We start from the raw sequence: 12,670 nt of genomic DNA, 5'->3' as shown, positions 1-12,670 counted from the left end.
AACCATGAAGCATGAAGAACCCCCTAGTTTCATATCTACATTGTCTCTTGATATTACTTCTTTTTCTTCTTTTTTTTTTTTTTGTTTTTTGTTTTTTGTTTGCTTGTCCCGAGGCTTGAACAGCCTCGGTGCTATCCCTGAGCTTCTTTTGCTCAAGGCTAGTCCTTTACCACTTGAGCCACAGCACCACTGCTGAGCAGTTTATTGGAGATAAGAGTCTCATGGACTTTATGCCTGGGCTCCTTTTGAACCTCAATCCTCAGATCTCAGCCTCCTGAGTAGCTAGGATTAGCGATCCTCAGATCTCAGCCTCCTGAGTAGCTAGGATTACAGGTGTGAGCTACCAGTGCTTGGTGTGAGATTACTTTTAAGTGGATGCATCCTGATAGTTTAATCAATGATGGGCCAAATCTGTGACAATGGTCTCATAAGATTATCATGGAACTGAAACAATTCCTATTGCACGGAAGCCTTGGCTATTGTACATTATAGAGCAACCATTATCTCCTTGTGGTAATGTGGAAGGAAAGCAAACCTATTTAGATAAACAAATACTATTGTGTTACAGTTTCCTACAGCATTCAGTGTGGTAACATGTTGTATCAATTAGCCTAGGAGCAATAGACCAATCCAGATGTATATACCATACAGCTTGAGTATATGGTCATCTAAATTTGTGTAAATATACTATGATGCTCACATAATGATGAAATCGCCTAACAACACATTCATCAGAATGTATTACTGTTGACTATATATTTCCTTCAGGACCTTGGTGTGGGTTTGGTCAGTACCCACAAGACCTGTAGTTACCATAGTAACCACAGGGAGTGTTAAGCACAGGTAGCGTTAGTATTGGTCTTCCAGGATTAGATATGCAGGAGTGTATGGACACAGTATGGCCAGCACTGGGGACAGGGCCACTGCTTTGGATGTTCCAGCTTGAGCACAAGGCAGTTACCAGGAGGCAGGGGATGGAAAGCTGTGCATGCCTTGGGAGGGAGCTGAGGGACAATCCCCCAGTCTATAGGAGCCCTTGCCCCGTCCTGTGTGCTCCAGCCCTGCTGACAGCCTTAGCTTCTCTCTCGGATGTGGCCTCAAGCTGCTTGAGTCTAGGTTGATCCTAACTGGTGCCGGCTCGCCTGGCACCTAGTTCTTGTGGCTGAACAGCGCCAAGAGGCTGGAGCCAGCCTCCTGCGAACTTGGCTTAGCTGAGTCTCTGTGTTTTGACTTCCTGCTCCAGGGTAGCAGCTGGAGACTAAGTTTCCTTTTCATGGGGGCTTCTTCTGCCAGATGTTCAGGTGGGCGCCACCCGCTTCCTGGCTATTGCATGCAGAGCCCTGGCTTGTCTGAGCTGCCAAGGGGTGGGAAGGATGCCTTTGATGCAGGCCGTCGTCGGGGCATTGTCCTGAGTCCTCATAGCAGAGACCAGCCTGGCCTGAGAGCTGCCTAGTGAGGCCACACTCCTCTGAATGCAAGGCGAAAGGGCCTTCACTGACAGCTGGATGATGATAAGGTCCATATGCTGCCCTCCCTGCAGGCTTAGAGCAGCATGGAACCTGATGGGACAGCCATCCTGACGCCACCAGGGACTAGAAGCCCCTGCGGGACTAAGCACTGAGAGCACAGTGGGCCAACTGTGCATCAGGATGAGCATGGTATGGCTTGGATACTGCTCAGCCCAGCTCCTCCCTTGGCTCTGAGGTGTGAAAGCTGTTTGTTGGGCAGCCACTGGGGACATGCTGAAGAGAACGAGCTGAGGCCTGCTGCATAGAGCAGCCTGCAGACCAGGCTGCCAGCCCTGCCTGTTCAGCACCATTGCTGGCAGCCTGGTTTGTGGGTCATGGGATCTCCTTGAGACCCTACACATTCTTGCTGCTGGTTCTAGATCACGCCTTTTACCCTGCCGGCTGGCTTGATGGGGACACAAGGCTCAGGCCTTTCCATGTAGACAACCTATTGGCAGGAGAGAAAATGAACTCACCATGACACAAGAAGCCTGAATAGAGGAGGAGCACAGAATGGGGGTGGTGAGTACTTTAGTGGATGCTGGGGGTTATGCTCAGGAGGGCTGTGTGGGGACATGCCAGCTTCTGAGCTCACCTGGGGCTCAATCAGCAAGATATTCCACATCCCAAAATATACATACGCTATCAGAACTGAACCACAGTGCCTGTGAGCACCCTGGATGGTGTCTTCCTTTTGGGACATGCTGCAGCCTTTCCACTTGGAATGAACCACCCTATAATACCCTTTTTTGTTGTTGGTGGTGGTGGTCATAGGTCTTGAATTCTGGGCCTGGGCGCTGTCCCTCAGCTTTTCAGCTCAAGGCTAGCACTCTACCATTTGAGCCACAACACCACTTCTGGTTTTCTGGTGGTTTATTGGAGATAAGAGTCTCACAGACTTTCTTGCCCGGGCTGGCTATGAACCATGATCCTCAGATCTCAACCTCCTGAGTAACTAGGATTACAGGCATGAGCCATTGGTGCCCAACTTGTGCCCTTTTTAAAAAAAGTGACACCTCCTCCCCTCCCCCAGCCCATTGTTATGGGGCTTGAACTTAGGGCCTGGAAGCTAACCCTGAACTTTTCTGCTCAAGGCTAGTGCCCTACCACTTTGAGCATAGCTCTGTTTCCAGTTTTCTGGTGGTTAATTGAAGATAAGAGTCTCACCAGGAGCCGGTGGCTCACACCTATAATCCTAGCTACTCAGGAGGCTGAGATCTGAGAATCGCAATTCATAGCCAGCCTGGGCAGGAAAAGCCATGGAATTCTTACCTCCAATAAACCACCAAAAAACTGGAAGTGGTGCTGTGGTTCAAGTGGTAGAGTGCTAGCTTGGAGCTGAAGACCTGAGGGACAGTCCTCAGGCCCAGAGTTAAAGCCCTATGACAGACAAAAGAAAAAAAAAAAAAGAGTCTCACTGACTTTCCTGCCTTGGCTGGCTTTGAACTATACTCCTCAGCCTCCTGAGTAGCTAGAATTACAGGTATGAGCTGCCAGCACCTGGCTTAAAATTTAATTAATTAATTTCAGTAGCAGCGATTGAATTTGAAACCTCACACCCTCTCATTTGAGCCACACCCCAGGGCTTTTGCTTCTGGTTTGTTTTTCAGACAGGGTCTCATGCTAACTCTACCTAAGTTGACCTCAAGCTGAGATCCTTCTACCTCTACCTTCTCAGTAGTTAGGACCACAGACTTGTACCACCACACTTGGCTATGCTATCAAAGGCTCATACTATACTCTCTCTAAGTGCTGCAGAGCCTGATCCTTTCAGTGGGAAACATCTAGAGATCCCAGTGATCTAGAGTTTTTTTTTCTGCTAAATCTCCTTTGTAAAAGTCAAAGGTCAGAGCTCCGTGTTTTAGAAAAGAACCCATGAATTTCCAACTTGAACTTGACCTTATGGGGTTGCAGCTATTATCTTTGAGTAACATACTTATTTGCAACTCTCATATTAAGATACAGTCCTCAAGGGTGCCTTATGAAACATGGATTTTGCTAGGTGTGGTGTTTACAGCTGTAATTCCAGCTACTGGATAGGCAAAGATTGGGAAGATTATAGTTTGAGAATAGCCTGGCCAAAAAATAGTTAGCAAGACCCCTTCTCAACAAAACAAGTCATGTATGGTGGCATATAGTCTGTCATTGTAGCTACATAGGAGGCCGAGGTTGGAGGATTGCTGTGGGAAGCCAGCCTCAGGCAAAAGGTGAGACCCTATATGAAAAATAAGTCAAAAAGGCTGATGGTATGACAGGTGCTAGAACACCTGTCTAGCATATTTAAGGCCCTGAGTTCAAGCCACACTACCACACACACACAAAAAAAGTGGCTTTCTCTCTATAGTCTTCTATATGTGTCAGCCTTCTTTATCCAAGTGTTTCACATCCATGAATTCCATCAACAATGGTTAAAGTTTTGTTGTTGTTGTTGTTGGTGGTGGTGGTGGTGGTGGTGGTGGTGGTAGTGGTGGTGTGTGTGTGTGTGTGTGTGTGTGTGTGTGTGTGTGTGTGCGCGCGCGCGCTGGTACTGGGGCTTGAACTCAGTGCCTGGCCATTGTCTCAGCTTTTTTCATTCAAGGCTGGGACTGTTACCACTTGAGCCTTAGCTGCATTTCTGGCCTTCTGCTGGTTAATTGGCAATAAGAATCTTATATAGACTTTCCTGCTCTGACTGGGTTTAAACCATGATCCTCTCATCTCAGCCTCTTGAGTTAGCTAGATTACAAGCATGAGCCACTAGTGCCTGGTGGAAATTCTTTTTTGATTGTACTGTGCTGACCATGACTCTTTTCTTTTGTCATTGTTCCTTAAATAACCACTACTTACCTAGCATTGACATTGTATTCTTACCAAAGTCTAGCGATGCTTTAAAATATACAGAAATGCATGTGTAAGGTTGTATACAGATGCTGTGGTATTTTGTATAAAACATTTGAGCGTTTGTGGATTCCTTGGGAATCCTGGACTCGGTCCTAAAGACACTGAGGGAGGATTACTTCATCATTACCTTCACATGCAGTTGGGCTAATTGGTTTTAGGTTCCTAGTTTTTAGACATTCTTTTCCTATGTTAATGTAACTTATTTTTTGAATATTTGAACTATGTATAGGAATTTTAAAAAGCCAAAGTGTCACAGGTGTGTTTAGGGTAGTCTTGTTTGTACTTCTGTCCCTCTCATCTCTTCTCCCCCTTTCTATAACTATGGGGTGCTGCTTTTGTCTTTTCAGATTCCTTCTAGAATCATGTATGTGCTCGAGATCATGTATAGGTCACGTGTGTGCATTCCCCCACCCCCTCAAGGCAGGTATCTTGCTCCACACACTGTAGTGTCCTCTTGCCTGCCCTGATCCATCCCTGAAGTCCCAAGCATCAGCCTAGGGAGCACAGGGTCTCCTCTTGCTGAAGTTCAGGCTCTTGGCCTTCAGTGGCCTATGGCTGGGGGAACAGAACAGCAGAAGAGTCTCTGTGTGAACCCCATTCTTGCCTGGTCCCTTATTGGCTAACCAGCCAATGGGTCCAGCAGGGATCCCAGGGCCCAACTAGGAGAAGCTTGTTTATGTTCAGGGCCTAATGGAGCAAAGAAAACATGGCAGGGAAGGAAGAGGCTTCAGGGAAAGGGGTAGGGCCTGGTGCCTGAGGAGAATAGGGTGGCTGTGGCCAGGAAAGGGACCTGGTATCTAGGCTAGCCCCACAGTTTCCCAGGGCCTCACCCCAGTTGGCAAGAGAAGACATTTGCAGCATCTTGATTTATGGGGTTCTCAGTCCCTCACCCTGGACTGGAAGGTTCAACCCTTTGTATTGTCAGAAGTAAAATAATGTACTTTTTTTTTTTTTTGCCAATTCTGGGGCTTCAACTCAGGGCCTGGGCACTTGGGCACTGTCCCTGAGTTTTTGTGCTCAAGGTTAGTGTTCTACCACTTTGAACCACAGTTCCATTTGGGGCTTTTTGGTAGTTAATTGGAGATAAGAATCTCACGGACTTTCTTGCCCAGGCTGCTTTGAACAGCAGTCCTCAGATCTCAGCCTCCTGAATAGCTAGGATTACAGGCGTGAGCCACTAGCACCCGGATAAAATACTGTATAATTATATGTGAAAATTCAAGGAATGGGACTGGGGGCATAGCCTGCCTTACATGCATGAAACTCTGAGTTCCAACCCCAGTACTACAGAAACCAAATCTAGAAGGAAGGAAGGAAGGAAGGGAAGGAGGGTTGTATGTGGAAAAGTGGGCCTATAAGAATGGGCAGAGAAGGCACATGACAAAAAGGACTTGTGACCAAGGGTGGTTGGAACACAAAGGATGTTGGATGCTCTGGCTCCTGAGCCACTCTAGGCCTTTGTCTGGGTCCATGAGACCCTGTGTTCATTTTCTGTGGGAGAGAGACTTACAGGCCCCACCTGGCAAAAGACTGGACCACAGGGCCTGGACATTATCTGTGGATTCAGCTTAGGTATGGCTCACTTCCTCTCAGTTTATCCAGTCAGGGAGGAAGCCATTAGGTGTCCTTTGTAGGAGGACACTTAAGGCCCAGGGGCCGAGGAAGTATCTGAAGTGCTGTGTCCCGCAGTGTGATGTCTGGCAGAGCCGCTGTTTGGGCAGGGACTTGCCATAGAGCAGTATTGGAGGAGCCTGTGTTCGGAGGATGGCACATGTTACTGTGTTAGTTGTGATGTTTGTTAAGTGTTCATTTCATGTCCACAGCAAGGCCAGACTTCAGTGTTTCATGTTTGTCAGTGTCTAAGTTGCCATTCCTTTTTTTTTTTTTTTTTTTTTTTTGAGGCAGTGTCTGGCTAAATTACCCCGGCTGGCTGGCCTCTAAGCCTCCTGCCTCAGAAGTGGTTGAGACTATAAGAAAAGCTACTGGGGGGCTGGGAAGGTGGCTCAGTGGTAGAGCGCTTGCCTTGCATGCCTCAGGCCCTGGGTTCGATTCCTCAGCACCACATAAGCAAACAGAAAAAAAGCCGGAAGTGGCGCTGTAGCTCAAGTGGTAGAGCGCTAGCCTTGAGCTGAAGAACTGAGGGACAGCGCCCAGGCCCAGAGTTCAGGCCCCACGACCAGCCCCCCACCCTACCCCCCAAAAAAAATAGAGCTTAGAAGAAAAGCTACTGCACCCAGCTTTGAGAAATATTTACTTATCTACTTACTTACTTACAGATCAAAACAACAGCCTAGCTAAGTGTTCTACCACTCAGCTGCATCCTCAGCTCTTGTTTTTTTGGAAACAAGATTTCAAGATCCTATTGTAGTTCAGGCTGGCCCTGAAATTAGGAAGCTCCTGCCTTTGCCTTCTGAGTATTGGGATTATGGGCATGCACCATAATCAGATATGCTTTAAATAAAAGGACCCTAGGCTAAAACTGCTAAAGAAAACATCTTTCAACCTTTTCTGTCTTCAGGGCGAGTTCCAGAAACCAGAAGTCTGAATCTAGAAAAGGCTGGAGTCAACACCAACCCTGAGACTCAGAAGATTCTTGTAGACTCCCAGGAGGCCACCTCTGTCCCTCACATATATGCCATCGGAGATGTTGCTGAGGTTTGTATACCCTGCACACTCTCAGCCAGCCCCAGCGGCTGTGACCCCCCATCCTGTCCACTCGTCTACCTACTTCAGGTATGCCTAGAGGTTCACTTTCTCCAGCAGCTGCTGCCCTGGGAAAGAGACAGTTCTTTCTTTGCTCACAGAGGTACCAAGCACAGACAAAACCCCAGGGACTAGTGGGTACATTCTGAGAAGGAGGGAGTCATAACTGACTCTTTCCAATGTTCTTCCTTTTCTTGGAAGTTTGGTGTAAAATGGCCTTAAAAACACTGTAAGTAGGGGCTGGGAAGGTGGCTCAGTGGTAGAGCACTTGCCTTGCATGCATGAGGCCCTAGGTTCGATTCCTCAGTACCACATAAGCAAAAAGAAAAAAGCCGGAAGTGGCGCTGTGGCTCAAGTGGTAGAGCGCTAGCCTTGAGCTGAAGAGCTGAGGGACAGCACCCAGGCCCAGAGTTCAGGTACCACGATTGGACCCCCCCCCAAAAAAAAAAAAAAAAAAACCACTGTAAGTAGTTGGGTGCTGGTGGCTCATGCCTATGATCCAAGCTCAGGAGGCTGAGATCTGAGGATCACAGTACAAAGCTAGCCTGGGTAAGAAAGTCCATAAGACTCTTATCTCCAATTAGCCACCAGAAAACTGGAAGTGGAGCTGTGGCTCAAAGTGGTTGAATGCTAGTCTTGAGCAAAAAAGCTCAGGGACAGTGCCCAGACCTTGAGTTCAAGTCTCATAACCAGCCAACAACAACAACAATAAAAACACTGTAAGTATAATTATCTAAACCTTACCAGGGCTGTTGCTGGACATGCCTCAGAGCCATCTTGTCCCCATTGAGAGAGAAGGGAAGGCTGGATTCAATCCAATCTGGCCTTGTCTTCCTTGCCTCAGTTTACCCCCTGCTCTGGAAGTAGCTTCCATCCCCCTACTGGCTAGGCTGACACATGGAAACATGACCTCTGCTCCTAACCACCACTATGGAATGGGAACTAACTGATTGATCTCTACTAATTGAAATCCCTACACCCTGTTGCTCAGTTTGGGAAGCATCCAGCCATCATCATTCTCCTTCACAGACTCTTAGCAAAAGACTCAAGGGGTCAGTAATGTGCCACCACATCCCCACAGCCTTGGGCAGTCAGCCTGCCCTATGTGTTTCTAATATATCTTGAGCTCCTTACTTGACCCTTGGTCAAACAAGCTAAGGGGGCTCCCTGCATCTCCAGGTCCCATCACCTCTGTGTGATGAGACCTGTCCACTGTGCCCATGTCTGTGTTTCTGTCTTGGAGCTTCAGGAACAAATAGTTTAGGCCACTCCAAAGCCGATGACTTAGAACGACAGAAATCCATTCTTTCACATCCAGCAGCAGAAGTCTGATATCAGGCTGAGGGAAGGGCCTTACTTCCTCAGGACCCTCTGGGGAAGATGCTTGCAGTTTCCTTCTGCTTTGGCCCAGGTATCCCCTTGGTCCTAGCTGTAATCTCTCTAGTCCTTGTCTCTTCATCAGGGTTATACTGTACCCTTATCTATCTCTTATAGCCTAGCTCTCATCAGATTTAGGGCCCATCCTGATCCACTATGACCTCATTATATCTGCAAGAACCCTATTTCCAAATGAGATTGTGAGTTCCAGGCAGACAGGAGTTTCAACCCACCCTAATGTGTTCATATAGATTAGGTCCTAGGTTTCGCCTGCTGAATACTAGATATTTTTCTGGGGACTAGGGGACATGGCAGAAACAAACTTTACACTCGTCTACAGTTGCACCAGGTAGAGATCAAAGATGGCAAGTGTCAGGAGAGGCCTGGGGGGAATGATCTCTGGGGACCCAGCCAGTATGCCCCCCTCATCTAGAGCTGAGCAGGCTTGGTGATGGTAGCTGTGCCCTCAGGATGATGTACCTGCCACCCTGCCCTGGAGCCCACTTTGGAAAATGCCAAGGAGTCATTTAAAGAGGAGTGAGAGCCAGTGTTTGAATCCAGCAGTTGCTTGGGTGGGGCATCCTGGAGCTGTGCTTCTCCAGCATCTGTGGTTACTGATGCACAAGGACTGTCCCCCTTAGTGTGCTCTGTCAGGTTGCCAAAGCTCCTGTTGGACTGGGGTAAAGTTTGTGCCCCATGTGGAAATAGGCCAAGGAAGGGGGCTGTGCAAAGGTTGGAGCACATCCGTCATGCAAGCATTAGGCCCTGGCACAGCCCCCATCCCCCCCCCTTTTGCTCCCCCTCTCCCCCAGGGCATTGCTGTCCCTGGTCCCCAAAGAACAAGAGCTAAGTAGAAGCCCTAGGCTCTAGGAAACAATGTGTGGGGTACTGAGGACCCTTGGTGCCCACATTGCCAATATGAGGTTCTTATGTGACAGTTTTGAACACACCCCTCCTCCCACTGCACATCTATTTCCACCCCCCCCCCCCCCCAGAGGAGCTCCATAAGGACAGCTGAATGGGATGGGGCTTGCTGTCAGATGTCAGTCTGGCCCCACTCCTGCTGGGCCTTATTGAAGCCATCTAAATGATAACTTCACGGATCAACTGTCCTAACACTTAGCTGGGTAGCACATTGCTTTGTCTCTGTCTGTGCTTGGTTTGGCCATGATGAGCTGTCTACTGAATCTCAGGACCACTGCACCATAAGACAGCGTAGGTATTCTTGCCAGAGGTGTGCCATATGTACCTCTGTGAACCACAAAAAGCCTGCTTTACCCCCACTAGTTGACCCTTGGCCACACAAAGCGCAGTTCCCAGGCTCCAGGGCCTGGGCCAGTGTGGTAGAGACCATAACATTTCAAATTGTGTTGCCAGAAGTATGTGGCACATACAGACAGTATTTCTTGAAAAACAAAAAACAATCTCCTCCCCCAATCCAAACAGTCTGAAAGGTCATTGTGAACAGTATAAAGAGATAATGCCCCAGTGGTCAGACCAGAGGCTGAGAAGAGCCCCAGGGGTGGAGTAGGAGGCTATTGTTTAATGAGATATTGTGTGCTGCCTGCGTGGATGTGGATGTTTCCGCAGTTAGTCAGGCCTGGTGGAATGCACACTCTGCTTTCCCCGGTTTATCTCTGCAGATCTCCATTCACTTCTGGAATGCCAAACAACATTTGCATTTCCTGCTGCAGAGGTGATTGGCAGCTGGTCCCAGGTTGACTGTGCAGGAACACCCAAAGGCAGGGCGCACCCTGATACAGAGGAGGGGTATCTCCTTCAGAATGACACCGATTTAAGATTTGTCATGGGCTATGACGTGCATGTCAGGAGCACGCCGCACACTTGGGGCCCATTTTACCCGAATCCTAGTTAATGGTAACAGAAGAAAGGATTTTTCTGATGTGCACAACCCTCTGAAGTCATCAGCATGGATAAGGGGTTCCGAGTAAAGCCCTGAATGAGTGAGGGTGACAGTGGTTGGACTGTTTCTTTCCAAGAGATGGTAACACCAGGCATTGCCCCAAAGCATGGTGGCAGGAAATCAATGAGAGCCAGTGCCCCACAACAAAAGGCTGGCAGCCCCTGCCAAACATTGTTCAGGGGGTGTGGGGGGAGGGGTTCCAACAGGGAGCCACTCACTAGAATGACATGGGGGGAGTCTGTGTAGACGCCCTTGGACATGATGCTGATGTAACTTTGAACTCTCTCCATCAGGGGAGGCCCGAGCTGACACCCACAGCCATCATGGCAGGGAAGCTCCTGGCCCAGCGGCTTTTTGGGCTATCTTCAGACCTGATGGATTACAGCAATGTGAGTTCTCTCTCTCTGTCTTTGTTTTGTTGATGTACTCTAGGTTGGCCTAGAGGTCTCTTATATAGCCCAGGCTCACCTTGAACAGCAGCCCTTCCCCCTCAGCCTCCTGAGTACTGGGATTATAGATGTTCTCCACCACAGATTCTTTAAAGAACTCAAGTCCAGATTGGAAGGGCTGCACTGGTTCTTCTTGGGGAAGGAAGTGTACATCTGTGCATGCACACTGGGTATGAATGGGTTTTTATACACATGTGCACATCAGCTTGCCTATGTGTGCATGCAATTGGTTGTGTTTTGTTTATATCTGTGCATGAGCCTGCCTGTGTGCATACAGTGGATTGAGAATGTGAGTGGTTTGTACACACATGTTCATGAGCCTGCTTGTGTGTGATACAGGATGAGTCTTGTATTCTTGTGTGTGCATATGCAAGGACCTGTATGTGTTTGCCTGAGTAGATGGCCCAGGAACAAGGAGGAAACCCACCAATTGTGTTGATGGCCTACCAGCCACTAGGGCTAGAGCTCTGGCCTGAGATCCCTGCTAAATCACTGGGTCACACAGTGGGCACCTTTTTTTTTTTTTTTTTTTTTGACCAGTCCTAGGGCTTGAACTCTGTGCCTGGGAACTGTTCCTAAGCTTTTTATGCTCAAGGCTGGTGCTCTAGCACTTTGAGCTACAGCTCCATGTCCAGCTTTTTGGTAGTTAATTGGAGATAAGAGTCTCACAGATTTTCTTGCCTGGGTTGGCTTTCTACTGCAATCCCCAGATCTTCTGAGTAGCTAGGATTACAGGTGTGAGTCACTGGCACCTTGTGGTGGGAACCTTTTCAATACCTGATTCAACATCTGCTTTCCAGGTTCCCACAACCGTCTTCACTCCGTTGGAGTATGGCTGTGTGGGGCTGTCGGAGGAGGAGGCTGTGGCTTGCCATGGACAGGAGCACATTGAGGTAGGTACTGCTATCACCTCTGACCATGTGTAGCCCTCGCTCCCATGGTGGCTCCTCTCTGGGTGAGTATTCCCGCTTTCCAGGCCCCTGACTTGGTGGGCCATAGGATAGGATCTATAACGATGGCCGGGGTGCAATGGGACCAGAGGGGAGCTAGAATATTGGAGGGAAGCTCCAGAATCAAAGCCTCTGGTTTTGGGGACATAGCAGAGTGTTTGCCTAGCAAGCATAAGGCCCTGAGTTCAATCCGTAATACTGGAAGGAAAGCGAGGGTTCTGACCACTTTGGCATTACTCTTGAGCCCCTGCCCCTCAGCTGCTTGCTGCCCATATTGTGTGACTATGGAAACCCCACAGCTCAGTATTCTCCAGCGCCATCACCAGTTACAATGCAGGCACACACAAGCACCTCCTGGAATCCCCAGCAGTTTCAGAGTCCAGTGTTAGCAACTCCAGCATCCATAATGCTTGTCACACCAGGTCTGGGAACCACTGTGGCTCCCCTAACCCTGCAGGGCACAGCTCAGCCTGGAATGTCCTTGTCCTCTTCTGCTTTCTTCCACTCTGCCCTCCTGCCCCAGCTGACCTGTGCCCTCCTCCCCACATCTCTGCTTTCTTGGGAGTCTTCTTGGGGCTCCCTCAGGAATGGCTCTCATTTACCTGATTCTTCTATCCTTCTAGCCCCCGATAGGAGGTTTTACCCCCCTCAGGTATTTACCACTAGGAAAGAGACTTTCATCAGGCAAGGCTGCCTTTTTTTTTTTGTTTTTCTTTCTTTTTTTTTGTGGATTGTGGAGCTTGAACTAGGGGGCTGGGCTTTTTCTACTCAAAGCTAGAGCTCCACCACTTGAGCCACAGCTCCATTTCTGGCTTTTTTTGGCATTTAATTAGAGATGAGAGTCTCACAGACTTTCCAGTCTGGGCTGGCTTTGAACCG

The 12,670-nt window shown here is 48.6% G+C and overlaps 1 protein-coding gene across 3 annotated transcripts in view; it reads left to right on the top strand.

Annotated features, from left to right (window-relative positions):
• The window catches only part of Txnrd2 (thioredoxin reductase 2), a 69,941-nt gene that overhangs the window by 50,014 nt on the left and 7,257 nt on the right, over positions 1-12,670 (top strand). For all 3 annotated transcript variants that reach the window (XM_069994361.1, XM_069994360.1, XM_069994358.1), the window contains exons 12-14: positions 6,907-7,043; positions 10,686-10,781; positions 11,642-11,734. In XM_069994361.1, coding sequence (XP_069850462.1) covers positions 6,907-7,043; positions 10,686-10,781; positions 11,642-11,734 — 326 coding nt within the window. The remainder of the gene's footprint in view (positions 1-6,906; positions 7,044-10,685; positions 10,782-11,641; positions 11,735-12,670) is intronic.

The sequence above is a fragment of the Dipodomys merriami genome, unplaced genomic scaffold (genome assembly GCF_024711535.1).
Source record: "Dipodomys merriami isolate MVZ:Mamm:240054 unplaced genomic scaffold, mDipMer1.0.p SCAF_45, whole genome shotgun sequence".
Lineage (NCBI taxonomy): Eukaryota > Metazoa > Chordata > Mammalia > Rodentia > Heteromyidae > Dipodomys > Dipodomys merriami.
Note: the sequence above shows the minus strand (reverse complement) of the source record. Positions and strands in the feature narration are given on the sequence as shown.